General features: G+C 44.0%; 2 protein-coding genes across 7 annotated transcripts in view; both read left to right on the top strand.

Moving 5' to 3' along the window:
- The first annotated feature begins 1,494 nt into the window (after positions 1-1,494).
- LOC113587069 (tumor necrosis factor receptor superfamily member 11B-like) lies at positions 1,495-3,174 on the top strand. The gene is made up of 4 exons (XM_027025571.3): positions 1,495-1,581; positions 1,722-2,103; positions 2,201-2,377; positions 2,458-3,174. Exons 1-4 carry the CDS (start codon positions 1,579-1,581, stop codon positions 2,748-2,750), a joined length of 855 nt encoding a protein of 284 aa, XP_026881372.2. The 5' UTR covers positions 1,495-1,578; the 3' UTR covers positions 2,751-3,174.
- Positions 3,175-8,910: 5,736 nt separating this feature from the next.
- LOC113587061 (F-actin-uncapping protein LRRC16A) overlaps positions 8,911-17,311 on the top strand; it is a 72,307-nt gene continuing 63,906 nt past the window's right edge. For all 6 annotated transcript variants that reach the window (XM_027025561.3, XM_027025562.3, XM_027025560.3 and 3 more), the window contains exons 1-2: positions 8,911-9,328; positions 11,842-11,939. In XM_027025561.3, the coding sequence (XP_026881362.2) occupies positions 9,289-9,328; positions 11,842-11,939 (138 nt within the window). In that variant the 5' untranslated portion in view covers positions 8,911-9,288. The remainder of the gene's footprint in view (positions 9,329-11,841; positions 11,940-17,311) is intronic.

The following is a 17,311-nucleotide window of genomic DNA, read 5'->3' as shown; positions in this document are numbered from 1 at the left end:
TTGATTTCCTCTAATGTTACTGTGACAGAGATGACCGTTTACAGTAACCACCTCCAAGGAAGTGATTCTAGTGGTACATCCTCAACATGATGGCAATCCTTTTATTGTTCAGATAACATTAGTAAGAGCACGTGACCTTTAGATAAAACGATGTGTACGTGTGTGCGTGTGAAAGAGATGTCTAAATTATAGTTTTGTTTGAGGTGTGTAGGAAGTGAAAATTAAACGCAGTGAAAAGGATCGTGTTTACAGTGCAGCTACACGTGCTCGGTTCTATGACGCTGTGAGGATTAGCAGGATGCGGGGACGAGGCACGATGAAACACATTTTTAGTTTTGTGAACATGCAAAACATACAACAAAGCTCAAACACCGACACACGAGACATACACACCCAAGACGATTACACATAACACGGAACAGGTGGACGACACGAGAGGGCGTGGCAACACACACGAACACACACACCAAGGCGTTTGAGGAGGGGGCGGGGCCACAACGTGACAGGTTCTCCTTGCAGTTCCTGAATCAAAGTCTTGAACGATTCAAAATATCCTGCAAAATAGATTAACATACAAAACAAATAAACAATATTGATTTTTAATAAATAATACAGTTACACAAATCATAAACTAAATCGCCTAAACTAAGTAACTTGTGGCAAAGACCTGTGCACACATGCATGTCCAGAGCCATCCAGAATTATTGGCTTCTTTTTTAAAGCACAGCAGATAGAACAACGGGAAAACTGTTCTTGAGGACTTGATTATCAAGATTGTTGTACAGACACGGTTAACCTAACTGTGCCTTTTGAATTCGCATTAAATATGCTAATTACACAAGTTGCCTATCAAATTTAATCAAATAACTCAATGCTGATGTAATATGACTGGTGTGACTGTATTCACGCGTAAGAGCCTTTTTTGAATTGGGAGAATAAGAAAAATAACTTCCATCGCGTGAATCATCTTGGTGTAAATGTTGCTTTCAACATTTGAATTGAATTATTTTGAATGGCATTAAGCGAAGATGAATTATTCACTTAACATATCATGTAACTTAATGGGCAACGAGTCATTATTTAATTTTCTGTGCAAGTTCATTAATAAAATATAATGTGTATAATAATATAACTAGGTTGTCACCGGCAGGGCATCAATCCAGTTCCTCCAGACCCCCACAAATAGTTTCACAAACCAATAGTACAAGGTCTTGCAAATTTGTGTTTTTCTATCTAACAAATATTATCACAGTCAGATGAGATTTTCTCTCGGTACTGAGTATATACAGTGTTTGATAATACATGAATAAACGGATTTTAATAGGCGTCGATAATATGCGCTAAGTTACTAATCTGTTTATTATTTTTAAACTAAAGGGTAAATAATTAAATTGGCAGATAAAAACGGGCAAAGCAGTGCTTCTGAAGGTACTTCTGTTTCGTCTGTTTATTCCTGAAGACAGTTTGAAATAAGCCGCCTCAATGCTACCCACGATTGTAACCACCCACCTAGATGGATGAAAATAAAAGTAAACGAAGCCCTTGATCTTTTTGTCTCCAAGGGCTCGACAAAGCAACATGGTAAGCACAGACCTCCGCAGAAACGTCGGCCAATTGAAGTCATCATTTCTAAAGAAACAATTTACTGTTTGTAATGAAGTATCAGGCTGGTATCGAAATAATTAAATAACTGCTACTTGTGCTTTGATCTTGCTTTACAGTTGTCTCTGGCTGTGGTGCTGTTCCTGACGCACAGCGGTACAACGCAAACGGTGATTCCGACCTACGCGCACGTGGACGCGGTTATGAGTGTCACGCTTACCTGTAGTCTCTGCCCGCCGGGAACGTACATGCACGCGTTCTGCACTGCCACGAAAGACACAGTTTGCTTGTCATGTCCAACGAACCACTTCACGCAGTTTTGGAATTACTTGCCAAAATGTCTGTACTGCACAAATATCTGTAATAGAAACCAGATTGTTAAAGAGCAATGTTCACCTACAAGGAACATAGTGTGTGAGTGTAAAGAAGGTTATTACAGGCTTCATGACTTCTGCGTAAAGCACACCCAGTGTCCTTCTGGTTTCGGCGCCAAGCAGATAGGTATTTGTAGAAGAGAAAAGAAACAACGGCTTTTCATTGTATAACAGCGTGTTTATTCTCGGCATTCTGGTATAACGTCGGTAAAATGTGCACACAGGTACCGTACACAGGAACACGGAATGCGAGAGATGTCCGCGAGGAACATTTTCGGCAGTGGTCTCTTCGTGCGCGCGGTGCGTGAACCACACGGACTGCGGTCAGCTTCCGGTTCTTCTCAGAGGGAAAAGTTGGCACGACAATGTTTGTACAGCATGTACAGATCTTAAGGATGGAAGTATGTTTTCATACTTGTTCATTATTACCGTTTGCCAAATGACCAGCTTTCTTGACCTCTTTCTTCTTTAATCCATCCAGAGCGTGAAGCCTTGCTCAGGGACGTCCTGCAGGGATTCTTCTCCCATGCAAAACTGAAGATGAGAAAACTGAGTAGATTCGTCCAATTGCTCAACCATGACGGGCGGCCGGACCGTCTCCAGAGATTTACGCTGCTTCTCGATGTTAAGAGTTGGATTGTAACAGCGCACAAACATCAGTTGGCAAAATTACCGGAGATTCTTCGTATATCGGGCCTCCGCGGCGCCAAGGGAAAGATCGATAGAATTTTAACGCAGTTTGAAAAGGCTTACAGGTTCTGTAAAGATATTTAATTTAAAAAGCCAGTTTAGGTTTTTATTAAGTTGTAGTTTCTTTAACATAATTTATCGATAGTTTATCCTTTGTTATCCAACCAGCCAAGTTGTAGCTGATCTTGAATGTGTTTTTCGTATAGCTATTTATTTTCTATCCTGAGTACATACCAAGAAAACCGAATAAGTTAACTAAACAATATCAGATCAGTGTAAAGCACACAGCAAACTGTAGCCTTTCGTGTCTTTAATAAGAACGCACTTTATATATCGGTCCTGATTGATTTCTTGATTGAGAAGTTCACTGTAGAACAAGAAGAATTGCCCATCTGCTCACCAAATGTTGCCTGTGATGGGAACCAAGATCTGGCTGTGGAATTAGTATATTTAGCACAAAATCACAGAACTTATTTTATTTTTTTTTTACATTCCTGAAATAAATATAACAAGCTACATACTGTGAAGTGTTTTTCTTTTGCATCTATACTAACTTTTGTGCATCTGGACTAAATCATATTGCTCAAGTGTTGACCTAAATTTATCCCAAGACCATTGTTTCCCAGTCCATAGCAATTCATCCTGGCAGGAAAGCTTCTATGCTCTTTGATACAGTACTCATGATGATTCAGCTCTTGATCCTATCTGACATCTTTGTGTCTGTGATGTATCTACATCACCCTGGCTCTGTCCAGGGCATCTCACAGGAAATACTGGAATTATGTCTTCTCTCCAGGGAAGATACCTTTTCCTAAAGCATCCAGTTTAAATGGGAAAGGAGAGCTTGCCAAAATGTTTGAACCAGTGTGGTGAAAACCCACACTAGTGGCAGGGATAGAGTTTGCATTTCTGGGGCCCCATGCAGAGTTATGTCTGAAGGCTCTAAACAACGACATTTTTATTTTTTTAACACATCCTGTAAAATATTTACCTATATTCTTACTGCAGTTAGAACTGAACCATCCTGGTTTGTTTTCCTTGATGGTGTAACATTGAGCAGTAAGGAGGTGGATGCATGTGCTGAGAAGAGTGAGATTTATTCAGGGCAAATCCAAAATCAGAGTGGTTGTAGTCCAGGGTCATAGAGCCAACACGGAGAGAACGGGGATACATGAGTAAACAAAACGAATACACAAAAGCAAACGGAAATCAGGCTATAACAAAAGACTAGGGAAAACTCGGGGCTAAGGCTAGGAGAACAAACACAATGATTCAAAAATACATACAACCATCAATGAACTAAACACATTAAAAAATTAAATGATCCACAAATCACTCAAATGAACAGCCACGACCAAGCTACACAACAGGGTTTAAATACATGAACTTCACAAAACTAGAAATGAGGGACAGGTGTAAGCAATCAAACAAGGTGAGGACAAAACGAAACTATGGAACAGTGCTAAACACAAGACAGCGAAAACACAGAACACGGAAAATGGAAAGGACTGATCGTGACAAGTGGTTACATTCAAGAGTCCTGATTAGCTAGCTGATGTTACAGTATCACTCTGGTGTCAAACAATGCAACAGTCCTCAACTACTCAATCACAACCCCCCACTACTAGATCACAGCCCCGACACTGATGGATCACAGCCTGTACACTTCTTGTGCTGACGTGTGAATGTGCTCATTGGCTAGTCACTCGTCTGTGAGTGAGAGAGAAGGTTTATGTTTTATACGTCATTTCCTTTTGACCAATTTGCATCGTGCTTCACTTTGCCTTTCACTCACAGATTGACATACTCTAGAACATTTTCCCCCACATTCTCTCACATGGGAGAGTCAACAGAGTAATTGGAAATTCCAGCATGGCACATTTTAGACATTACAGATCAGTAACAGGCTTTGCTTTAAAGAGCTACGAGGTGACTGTTAATAAGAAAAACATAATTGTATCACGCCTCTCAAAATTGTGTTGCTTCTGGTAAGTATACGATGAGGAATCTAATCCTTTTAGGTGCTTTAATTTTGGGGGTGTAACGCGTGGCGGCCCGAGTGCCTCTCGGACTCTCAGACTCCAGCGACGTGGACAAACATTTATTAACATAAAACATTGGCACTCACGTATAAACACAATGAATACAAGCACACTAAACACTTCTAAAATTTAACACCATATTACACAAACATAGACTGATACATAGAGCTACAATTCACACGCTACATTGACAATGTACAACGCACTGCACACACTGACACGGCTTTAAAAACACAGACAAGACATGGTGCAGGTGTGTGTAAGCGTGGCCACAAACAAAGATCCTCCCAAGTCACGTGGCGGCTCAAACGCCGTGATTCGCAGGAGGCGAGCGTTCTGTGACAGAACCCCCTCCCAAGGGGCGTGGCCCCCGACGCGTCCGTCCAATGAATGTGAACCTCCGGGCGCCGTGTACATGTCACAGCGGCTTATATGTTTGTGTGTGGGCGCTATTGTGTGTCTGTGTTTGTGTCTTGTGTTTTTGTAGGCGCAACGTCGTTGAGAGTGTACTACCCTGAGAGAGGCAAGTAAGCTGCCTTTCTCCCTCTCGCCGCGAGGTCTCCCTTGCTGGCGGCACCTGGCCCACCTGGTACCGGGTGGGCGCCGGGCACTGCCGTGCTGTGTCTGTGTTTACGTGTACACGGCGTCCAGAGGTTCGCGTTCATTGGACGGACGCATCGAGAGCCACGCTCTTTGGGAGGGGGTTCTGTCACGGAACGCTCGCCTGGTTGGCCCGCCACGTGCAGTGGGAGGATCTCTGTTTATTTGTGACCAAACCTGCACAGGGTTAGTGTTTTGTCTGTGTGTATATAAACCTGTGTCGTGGAGTGCACTGCTGTGGGTCTTTGATATGTTTGTCTTTGTAAATGGTTGTCTTTGTTCACACTAGTTATATGTATGTAGATGTTCACCGTTTATGTCATGTGTGAGTGCCATCATTGTTTTCGTTCTGTGTTAATAAATGTCTGTCCGCGTCAAAGGAGTCTGTGCGTCCTGCCACTCGCCCTACGGCACTCGGGCTGTTACAGGGGGCAAAGTTGATTGAGTGTTCTAGAGAAACACTGGGGATTTACATTGCAACTCTGTTTGCATAAGCAGTTAGGTAGAACTGCAATATTCTCTGCTGTATAGGATGAACTAATATCTACACAATTACTGAAACATAGTGCTGGGTTTTTCCCAAAAAGGAAAGTCACAAGAAAACAACAGGGTGACTGTTTGCACAATGTCTTTCATAAGACTGTTGATGTCAAATTGTAGCAAAATATTTAGTACAAATGACCTTTTAGAAAACCAGAATGTTTACAGAGAACAGCTGCAGTAGGTCTGCTAATTAATAATTACATTTCTGAATAGACACAGATGTAGCTGAAATAATGAATAGCTTCACTAAGTCACTAATGGTGAATTACACATGGAAATTAACTTTTAAACTGCCCTTAGGTTTAATTGATTACACCACATGCGTATGTATGTGGGTGAGAGTTTGGGAAAGTGAAAGAGAGAGAGAGAGAGAGAGAGAGAGAGAGAGAGAGGGTCCCAGCCTCTAAGAATATGTTTAGTGAACAATGAGTGTTAAACATTGATGCTGGCTACATTTACAGCATTTAGCTGACACTTTCATCCAATGTGACTTACAATTAAGATTGAATACTGCTTGAGCAATTGAGGTTTAAGGATCTTGTTCAGGGGTCCAACAGCGGCAACTTGGCAGTAGTGAGATTACCTTCAGATTACTAGTCAAGTACCTTAACCACTGAGCCACCACTGCTATACCTTGGTTGATGCTAACTATCCATGTAACACATATACAGAAGTCATTCCAGAAGGGCATACCGACCATAAACGGAATCATATTAGTGGAAAAGGTTCACTTTTGCATCTAAGAGGGATTTACAGGGAGGTAGCAGCATTGTCATTTCATGATGCTGTCCTGAATCATTTCTGTTTAAAAATGCAGCGTCTTTATGTCTGTCTCTCCCTTTGTCTGTTTGTCTTTCTTGCTCTATTTCTCTCCCTCATTCCATTATTTAGCTTTCAGTTGATGCTTCAAAAGCCACTAGCACCGCCGTCTGTTTCAGCGGGGGGAACTCCATGTCCTCACCAAACCTAGTTATTTTTTTATTGTTGATTGGGAAAATAAACTTTTTTCTTCACAGGCATTTCGGTCTGAGACCTGTTTGCTCAAAAGCAAGACTGGGGGACAAGTGAAAGACCTTTGTGGGGGGAATTTCCCCAGGAAGATGCGGGCACGGGCCAATGGGGTCAGCGGGCCGTAGGCCAAAGGAGCTCATGCCAAGCAAGCCTCTCTCAGGAATAGCTGCGTTTTCATCACACGCACAAGCAGACACTCGCCACTGACCTCTCAGACAATGTGATTCACCTCATGCTGTCCAGCACCGTGCAGACGTTCGTTTTCTGTTTCACGACGCCTGGAAACTTTGGATCCTCTTCCCAGCAGCTGTGAGCACACTGTGGTATGTGGAGACTGGATGTGCTGCTCGGTGTCCCTGTGACAGCGAGGCTGATGTGCTGGCTATCCATTAGCGGATATCTCACTCCAGCGAAACTTAGAACAGTGAGCCCTGTGTTCTCATTCGCTCTCCCGAAAGCAGAGTAGCGCCTTTGGAGCCAGGACAACTGGAGAAAACCGATACCTCACATTGGCAATGCGAAAAACAAACAGAGAGAGAGAGAGAGAGAGAGAGAGAGAGAGAGAGAGAGAGAGAGAGCTGTTGCCAGTCAGAGACATAAAATGAGCAGTAAGGTGCAAATCTGCGTTGAGTGAAAAGATATTTAACACAGATGTTAAATTATACCTTTTTCAAGATGAAGCAATTATTGTTCCATCCATCTATGCTATTAATTAAAAAGCTATATAATAAAAGGGCATTTTTCAGGTATGTAATGATGGAGATCAAAAGGTAATGAATCTTCCTCCATTAAGTGTTTCGACCACCTAGGTATAGAATCCCTCTTCTGGATTATAACTGGATGCGTGTCTCGCGAATGATAAATAGAAAGAAACTGTTCTATTTTTCATGTAAGGCAAAAGGTCTCCACTCAGTTTCCTGGAAATATGTCTGCATGTTGCTTGTATATTTTGCATAACCCAATACCACTAACTCATGTCATAAATTTGAGAGGAAATGACTAGGAGCTTCAATAGAATTTGTGGGTTTTTCCACAACTCTTAAACAGGAATCCAGGACTGAAGTTGTTCAATCTATGAGTGGCATTAACATTTAAGACAAATCCGCCCACTTTGGCCTCAGCCGTGTTCCAGACACAGGTACTTCCCTCGTGCTGGCTTGTTACATGCACTAGTTCACCACTTTGCGCTAATTTGTCCCACGCGCTGATTAGTCACATGCACTGGCTCTTCACAAGCATTGGTTCGTCCTGTGCGACCAGCTTAGAGATCACTGCTCACCCTTACATGACTAAGTAAAATGGATGGAACATCGTCTTGCAACTTATGCCTTCGAGGGTGTGAATGTTAAAATCTGACTCGTCATGATGTCAGCTACTTACTGAACCCGCGATCGTCATAAGCGTAACAGTGAAATTTGACTTTATCCTGCCTTTAGTGGTCAATAAAGGTAGCGGAAATAATCAATTCGTGTTTAAATAAAAACGAATTGATGCAAGGCTTCAAAGCTATTTAAGTGCTAATAGCATGTTAAACGTGAGTGAGTGAATGAGTAAGTTACAAGTCAGGAGCATGGAGCGCTTCGCAACTAAAAACTCCCCACACAATGCTCGAAATAAAATACTAAGCATGGTTTATACAGGTTTATACAGAGTTACTGGCAACCAAACTTCATATAATGCATTTAATTACATTGTAATATATGTCAATACATTAGAAATACATTTTCTGGACAGTCTGTGCAGAATAGTGCCTTCTGCGACCTGTCCAGAGACTGAAATGGGACCAGCTTACCGTGCAAGTATGAAATTAGAGCCTGTATTTCCCTCTAGTGGTCAATAGCTATTATACCGTCTTTCCCAACAGTATCATGCAAGAGTAGGTGAAACAAGGTATTTCTTAGTCTTTGAGTTGGGTGCTTCTGCGCTACAGCTTACTACTACCAGTAGATGGCGACCTTTCACCGTTACCGATATTTCATCTTTCCCAGCCCGTTCGAGCGCCGTGATTTGTAGTTTAGCGGACGTAGCGAGAGGAGGGGCGAACCGTTCTGTCCGTGTGGTAGAAGGGCGCGTGTGTGTCTGTGTGTATGTGTGTGTGTCTTCCGGCAGCGCGTTCTCGCGGGTGGAGCGGACGGCTCCACGCAAGCTTTCGAGCGAGTGGATTTTTTGATTTCGCTGCCGGTGTGGGTCTCGATGCGCGATTCTCCCGGTCCTGCCCTTACCGAGGCGGCGACGAGCAGGAGATGTCCCGGAGCACGCGCGGAGCGACTGCGCCGCGGGTCGAGCAAAGCGCGTAGACGAGCGTCCGAAGCCGCACCTGATACCAGGCAGAGCACGTTTCACCCCGCTGGCCCGTGTTTAATGTTTTCGTTTTGTTTGCCCGGGTCCTTTTTCGTTTGGAAATAATCGCCGGCACCAACTGCAAAATGAGTGAGGAGACGTCCAATGTCCCGAAAGAACTGCTGGGTAAGGATTTCGCGCGACAACCGTGGCTAGGATCAGCGATTATGTACAATAATGAGCATTAACGAGCTATATGATCAATTGCTCCTATGGTAATGTGTGGGGGGTTTTTTTCTCGTGCATTTGCTAATATGTGTTAGATTTTAGATTTTAAATGTAAATGCGTGCAGATATTGCTTTCTCGGCTTTATTTTGTTTCTGCGCGCTTTATTGTCGAAGTGGATAGATTTCATTGTAGTGTGCAACGCTTGCCTGACGGTAGTGGGGCAGAACACCAGTGCCGAAAGCCTTAGAAGTGAGAAAAATATGACATGAGGGAGATATTTGCACTCTGACAGGATTTTTTAAAATATAAGACATGTAAAATAAGAATATGAAAAAAAAGCAAAATAGTTTTTATAAGCCTTAGCTTTTAATGTGTCGGGCTATTGCGGTCTGATACGGTTTGAGCAAGGTTATGATGTTACAGTTTATTTCGCAAGTGATGCGCCTGTTTCATAGCTCTATCCATACAGCGCACAGTTGCGCACGGTCTTTTTTATGGTGCGTCGCCGGGCTGTAAATCTTTAAAAAAAAAAATCTGGAGATGATGATGATGATGATGACGTCGACGACAGGTTCATTTGAACAAACAGTGCACAATTCGCGTGACAACTCCGTGACACTCGCTGCAATGTGCTTGTTGAGAGCAGCAAGAGGACGAATTGCAGCCCACTGCAATTCAAACGCAGTCATGATTGCTTGTAATTAGTAAAGACCTAGAAGAGTGCGTGTATGCACGTGTAGACTCCAAACGGTTATGAACTGCTAGCAAACTCGCGACAGCTTTTCCCGTAATGGAAATGTTCGTGTCTTGCATGTCTGTGTGACTTTTGCTGAATGTGTGGTTAGTAAAAGACAAAACAAAAGTAGCAGAGAAGCGTCTTCTGAGATCCATTTGTCCTTTCAGTATCTGTAATGTCCAGTAATATCCAGGGTGACCGCCAGTAGAAACCCAAGAACCCCAGGAAGACTGGAGATGTTTTGCATGCACGTGTCTGTGTCTGTGCACGAGTCTGTGTGAGTGCGTCTGTGTGCCCATGACTTGTGTATGCTCGTGCCTGCATCTGTGTTTGTGCTTCAGTCAATCACTTTCAGGAAGGCAACAGAATGCCGGGAGGAGGGACACATGGCATACAAAGCATAATGTCATGCATCCATCCACACATTCTTCAATCCAATCCCATCTAATAATCCCAAAATGCCAGTGTATGACTGTAGTGGAATAGCAGGAGACAAACACGGTCCCAGCACTGTAGAAACGGGCCATCATGGGCAGTGTAAGACAATGGCTAATTAGTCGTCAGTGTGTGGAGGAAGAGAAAGTAGCTGTATTGTTCGACTTGCCAAACACGCAACTGGGGAGAGAGGGGCATTGTTCTCTTGGTGTACAGTGGATGTGTTGAGAGCTCTTACCTGGGGGGATGTGTATCTGTGTGTGGGGGGGGGGTTGGGATTCTTATCAGTGTGTTCAGTCCCATTTATCTTACTTTTCCAGTGTGCTGTCTTGTTACAGGCTGCATGTGTGTGGTTAATCGGCCTCCTGTCTCAGGCATTTGGCCAGCCTTCTAATCTGAAGTTTCACACGGTGTTTTGCGGAGGTGCATCCGCACACACTCAAACTCTCTCCACTCGGTGGAGACTCACTGTTACCCACCGGGAAGCCACTTCTGCATTCTTGAAACAGCTTCAAGAATCGGGCCTGTGGCATCGCTGCAGACGGAGCTCGCTTCTCCCGTGAGTGTCTTCCCGTGAGTGGTGGAGTGGTGAGTGGTGGAGAGGCTCTGGAGCAGAAGGGTGGAGAAGCTCTTGATGAGGTGACTACATTATGGAGAGAGGCTTCTCCCTGCGTTGCGATATCGGGATAAGCTTCGTTTCCTCTCAGAGGCTCTCAGACGTCAGCTCTGGAAGGGAGCAGAATTGTTCCACTCTCTGCCGGCTCCTTCAGGCCTGATTGGAGCTGTCTGGTAATTCCCAGACCCTTCTTGGCCTAAGATGAGCAGAACAAACACCCCACTGAGCCGTGCAGGGAGAACCTCCGTAATCCCAGGCCTCCAGCCTAGCCAGCGTGTTGGTACAGGTGTCTGTCCAGGCAGGTGGGAAGTACAGCATCATAGAAATGAAAGCTTGGATGAAACCTGCAGCGGATGTGTTCTTCTGCTTCGTTTTGATGTTCTCATTCTTCCGGAGTTTATCCGGAGAGGTCGTGGACTGGCAGCTGGACGCTGCATGTCAGTCTTTTGCTAAAATTAGAACAGCATGCTGTGCTTGTTTTGTAGCACTGGCTCAGCAGGGACAGTAGATGTGATGCTGATTTGTAAGGCCTGCAGATGAGTTTTCCTTAAAGGATTAGTTTATTTTTTAAGATAACTAGCCATTTTTCAGGACTGTATTGATGGTTCAGTGAAAAAACTTATTTATGTCTCCTTGAGTGCTCATTTTTTTTCTCTTTTTTTTCTCCTTTCCACCTGCTGCAGAGAGTGTTAGGGATGCCGTGGGGAGGAAGACCAAGCTGGTGGTTAAGAAGAGGGTCAAGCTAGAGATCAAAGGAGACAAGGTGGAGAATAGAGTCCTGGTGAGTCTTCTCAGCCACACACGCACAAACACTCCACACACACTCGCATTTCCAGCCTATTCTCCGGACTGCTTTGCAACCAGTGCGTGTACCAGCATCAGCGGCAGGAGCAGCTCACTGCTGAGGGCTTAGTGGGTGGTGCTTAGCCCGGTGGGAGTTAGTGGGTGGTGCTTAGCCTAGTGGGAGTTAGTGGGTGGTGCTTAGCCCGGTGGGAGTTAGTGGGTGGTGCGTAGATTGATGAGTAGTTGGTGGGCGGTGCTTAGATTGGTGAGCGACCCGATTTTGCGTGGAAATCCCTATCAGAGAGCTGTCAGAAAAATTTTGGGGCTGTGTTGAGCAGTTATAGCACAACTCTGCCAGAAGGTGTGCTTGTAGATCGGTGCTTGTCTGTGTGTATGACTCAGAAATTTGACGTGCATGTAGTGAGTGTGTTGTAATGAACTGCTGATTCTCGCTTGGAACGTTCTTCGTATTACAGTGATTTCGGAGATGAGCTGCGCATAAGCAGAATGTCAATAGCAAACTGTTACTGGCCTTTTCCATGCTGACCAACTGCGGGTAACGGCACCAGGGTCCACCAGGGTCCAGAGCAGGGCAGAGCTCTCTGCTGCTGTGACCACAAAACGATGTTGGAATTACCCAGGAGTTCAATCCGAATTCCACGGTTGTGCATGAACTGTGAGGATAAAATCTTCCCTCCCCCATGCCATGTTTAAACATGCGGTACTGAAGGATCCATCGGCAGAAGCAGACAGCAGACACAAACAAAGTTGCATCCAGGACTCAAGTTTATGGTGACCTTCTCCAATGACCAGTGTTTAGTGAGCTCTGTGTATAGGAATCTCCAAAAACTACTGCCCAGATCGTGTTTGTGTACATATCTACACAAGGAACCCTTTAAACATGTTTCAGAAATGATAACTAGATTTTGATTTTGAATATAGAAGACCTTTACTGAATTTTTACTCTTAGCATCTCAATAACCTCCAAACCGGTGTTTTACACAGCCATTTTAAAAGGTGTTGCATGTACATGCAAAGCTAATGTGGTGTTAGACGGCTTACATTTGCTGTCTCATTCCCAGTGTCTCATTCCCATTGCTCACTCATTCCCAGTGATGACTGCTGGGAAAAGCCTTTGACCAAAAACATGCGCGTGCGATGCTGTGAGCAGATTAACGAGCGTCCCCTTCACCCTCACGGAACCGTGCCGTCGCTAGGGGTTAAAGGCACGATGTGTGGCCTTTCATGCTGTGAAAGTCTCCTTGCTCAGGGTGTGGAAAGAAAAAAATGTACAGGTGTTTTAATAACAGCACTCCATCAGAAGGTAAAACCCACAGGACTACTCTCGGGGGGGGAAAGAGAGAGAGAGAGAGGGGGGGGGAGAGAGAGAGAGAGAGAGAGAGAGAGGGAGAGAGAGAGAGAGAAAGGAAGAGAGAGAGAGAGAGACAGACCCACAGGACTACTCTCAGGAGAGAGAGAGAGAGAGAGAGAGAGAGAGAGAGAGAGAGGAGAGAGAGAGAGAGAGAGGAGAGAGGGGCGTTAAACAATGGAACTCGTGCAGAAAAGGCTTCCATATCAGCACATGGATTGAAACCTCACTCCTGGCTTCAGTTCTGTTGGGTAGACCAACAACCCCCACAGCACCATTCCTGTGTGTGTGTGTGTGTGTGTGTGTGTGTGTGTGTGTGTGTGTGTGTGTGTGTGTGGCAAGGGAGGCTGAGATTCTTCTTTTTTTTTTTTTTTCTTAATCAAGTCTTAGCTTTTTAAATGCCTAATTTTAGAGTGGTATGCCAAGCATGGTAAGGTCAGCAAAGGATAACAAACAACTACAGCAACTCAACTTCAAAAGGCTGAGAGCCTACAGTACATCCTCCTCTGGCAGGTAAACTGACCAAGCAGAATCAAGATGCAAGTTCTGGAACACCATTCATGTCTTAAAAAAAACAAAAAAACTGCACAAGGTCCACAGGGAGGCAAATTAAGCTTTGTCTCCTGTACTGATAACTTGTCATGTTCTGCAACAATAAGGTTATCGACCCAGGGTTGTTTTATTTGAGAATCAATTAATGTGTGTTCACAGATAAGACCGGCTGGCATGGTTGTGAACTTGGAAAAGGACTTGGATGTGTTAACTGTGTAGCAGTCTGTGTTACGGCTCCAAAACGGTTGGATAAAGCTGGCAAATGCAGCTCCGTGTAGCACACTGCAGTTTTTATGACCACTATGTATGTACGGCCTTTAATGAACTCCTACATGTATATGATAGGAGCCTTATCTTAGTCCCTGCTTTCTAGGGCAGGTTATCAGTGCTAACTGGTGCATTGAAACTCGCTTTGTCAGTCTTCATGCTGTGTTTGCAAATGCCTGGTGTGTTTTTTTTTGTTTTGTTTTTTTTTCCACTTCGTGGCCAAGTTCCGGACAGTCGGATCATTAAACGGTGGATTCCGCATGATCAGAAGTAAGAAGTGCCCACTTCCTCAATAGCAGACAAAGCCTGTTTGTGCCGCGTGTGTTACAGTCGGACTTCATCGTTTGATTGCTGAGAAATATTTACTTAACAGTGCACTTAACTTAACAGTGCACGCTGTTCAGAAAACGTCAGCAGCAACACTGCACAGAAGCCTCAGCTGTGTGTGTGTGTGTGTGTGTGTGTGTGTGTGTGTGTGTGTGTGTGTGTGTGTGTGTGTGTGTGTGTATGGGGGTATGTTTTCTCTCTATACAAAGTGCAGTGTGGTGGGTGTCCTGCTAAATTCCACATCTGCGTGAGGGGCTTTCGGCTCTTCCTCACTGCTTGTCTTAACATGACAGTGGAGATTACGGAAGTCTCAGGGTCCTAAAACACCGCCCCTCTTCCATACAGGCATCCAGCCACATCTTTGCTCCAATTTATTTTTAAAAAATAAAATTAAAATACAAGTCTTTTTGCAAAAGCCTGATCTATATAAAGCCTGTGTATATTTCATGATGTGTAATTTTTGTGAAATTTACTGAAGCATTGAAAAGTTTAGAAATCTCCTTAATAAACATATTATAGTTATTTAACAAATAACCCAAATTGTTGAGGTGATTGTTTCAGGTTAAAGTTTAACCAGTGTAGGGCCAATACATATGTAAACCTTTAAAATAGTTAATCATTTTATAATGAATTCTAACTTTATTACCAGTTACAGGTTAATATTCCACTGCTGTTTGCTTGTAGTACTGGGAAGCTGTAAGTCTGTGAGCTGTAAATGAGTAGAGACATTTAAACTTAGTCCTGGGGTCTTTGTGCTGCATGCTTTAGTCATTAAAATTATCTCCATATCTTAGGATCCTTCCTAGGGCTTTTTCCTTTGTCTGTGTGTTTCTACAGCGTATGTGTGTCCAGGCATGTAGTCCAACGCCACAAGAGTTGGAAAAAATTCAGAGACTGACAGACTGACACACACACACACACACACACACACACACACACAGACAGAGAGGTGGTGTGTCTGAGTGTGTTTGTGCGTCTTGATAGAAGGTAAATCGTCCATAATTAGGTTTATATGCAGACAGCTCTCCTTAATACTTGTGTGGCCTCAAGTGAATGGTTGAATTTAATCAGATTGTCAGCACTCAGTATTATAACCTAAGCTGCAGTTTACACACACACGCACACTCACACACAAAACACATACGTACACACACACACACACACACACACACACAGACACATTGTGCATGCTCCTCTGTCTCACTCCCACGTCTAAGAGTCGTAAGAGGAAGTGACCTCACCCCCACATGTACCTCTCCGCTTGGAAAATGATGTGTTCAGGTGCCAGATGAGTAATTCACTTCTCTCCTTCAAGCCCATGTCTGACTGTTTTAAGACCTTTGGCATTGTGGTTTCAGTCAGATAAGGAAATGAATTTGCAGAATCTGCCGATGTTGTGTGAATTGGGTTTGTTCACGCACTTCCTCTAAATCCAAACTAGACTAGAGAAGTCCACCTCTCAGTAATTATATAAATGCCACAGTCAGGTTCCTCCGGACCTTCCTCCGATCCATTTACATGAGCGGCCTTCCCCGCCTACCACAGGGAACGCCTCCTCTCGGATAAATTAGCTTCCCTCTCCAGCTCGTGAGATACGTGACCTACCAGTCCAGCTGTGAACTCTTAGCCTGTGCTGGAAGCGACCATGCTGTTTGTTTAAGCCCTGCCCTAAGTTACGATTTATAACTTAACTGAACATGAACTACAACCCATGCGCTACCATTGTTTGTTTTTTTTACTGTTTTTAATAGTTTTATGCTTCTCATATCTCCTGTTGTGTATATGTTGAACTATCAGTATCCTGTCAGAATTGTAATACTGGCCACTGCTATATTTTCTTCTTTGTCACCTCTATTATTTGCTCCTTTTAATGCTCTTTAAATGGCTAAGTAGCTTATTCAGTCTGTCTAGGGCCAGTCTGTCTGATTGTTCTCTTCTCTCATCAGTCGTCTGACGCGTGTTATGTGGTCGAGTCATGGCCCCGCCCCCTTTAGAGGTCAACAAGCCAAAGACCCAGTTGTGCGACCACGTCACTCAAATCCAGCGTTCCTTATGCCTGTTTCCTCGAAACGCAGCCGCTGATTGGACAGGATGCAGTGAGACTGAAAGAGTTGGTTATCTAGGAGCAAGAAGCACTTATTCATGACAGCAATGTGCACTTTGACAGCTTGGGGTAAAGATGCGTGTCCGCAAGCTCAGAAAAGCACCGGGGGAGAGCACCACGTCTCCCTTACAATGCGGGACAGGTGCGTTTTATTTCCATAAGCAGAAGTCGTTAAGCTCTTGGCTGCAGCTGGCTGGTCTGAGGTGGGCTAGCTGCCCAGTCATGGCTTTAGCTGGGTCGTGGATCTGACTGGTGTGCCAGTAGTGAGTCACTGCTGAAAAATCCTTTATAGGCACCATTATCTGGCTCTGGGAGACGGGCGCATTATTTTCTAAACCTCAAGCAAATTTGGTTGATCATAAAATGCAACTTGTTCATATTCAGCCAGTCATTACTTCTGATTATGGGATAAGATAGATTAGGAAAAGCCTTGGGCCATTTTAAAGCGTGTTTTAAGAAACGCCTTGTTTCTCCAGCCAAAAGTGCCTTTTTTGCCAAAACCTGATCCGTTGCTGGAAATCCTCTTCTATGTGTCAAGATTGCCTTGTCTTTCTGCTTGCTCTGGAAGCAGATAAAATGACATGTATATTCTGGCTGTAGAAATGCAATGTTTATGGATAAGTCTTTTCCTGGTGGACAACTTGGAAAATGGTAACAGGGTTAGGTACATGGCATCTAAAACAGAATTCCCTCTTTTGAATTCCACTCAGTAGGGTTTTTTGAATCTCCCCCTCCTCCCATGATACGTGCC

This window comes from Electrophorus electricus, chromosome 14 (genome assembly GCF_041902795.1).
Source record: "Electrophorus electricus isolate QZ-2024a chromosome 14, ASM4190279v1, whole genome shotgun sequence".
Lineage (NCBI taxonomy): Eukaryota > Metazoa > Chordata > Actinopteri > Gymnotiformes > Gymnotidae > Electrophorus > Electrophorus electricus.
This window is presented reverse-complemented; position numbering and strand designations above follow the sequence as displayed.

Excerpts from the sequence above, each read along its gene's own strand:
- LOC113587069 (XM_027025571.3), top strand. Across the intron at positions 2,104-2,200 it reads TTTCGGCGCCAAGCAGATAG|GTACCGTACACAGGAACACG; the intron begins GTATTTGTAGAA and ends ATGTGCACACAG. Across the intron at positions 2,378-2,457 it reads TACAGATCTTAAGGATGGAA|AGCGTGAAGCCTTGCTCAGG; the intron begins GTATGTTTTCAT and ends TAATCCATCCAG.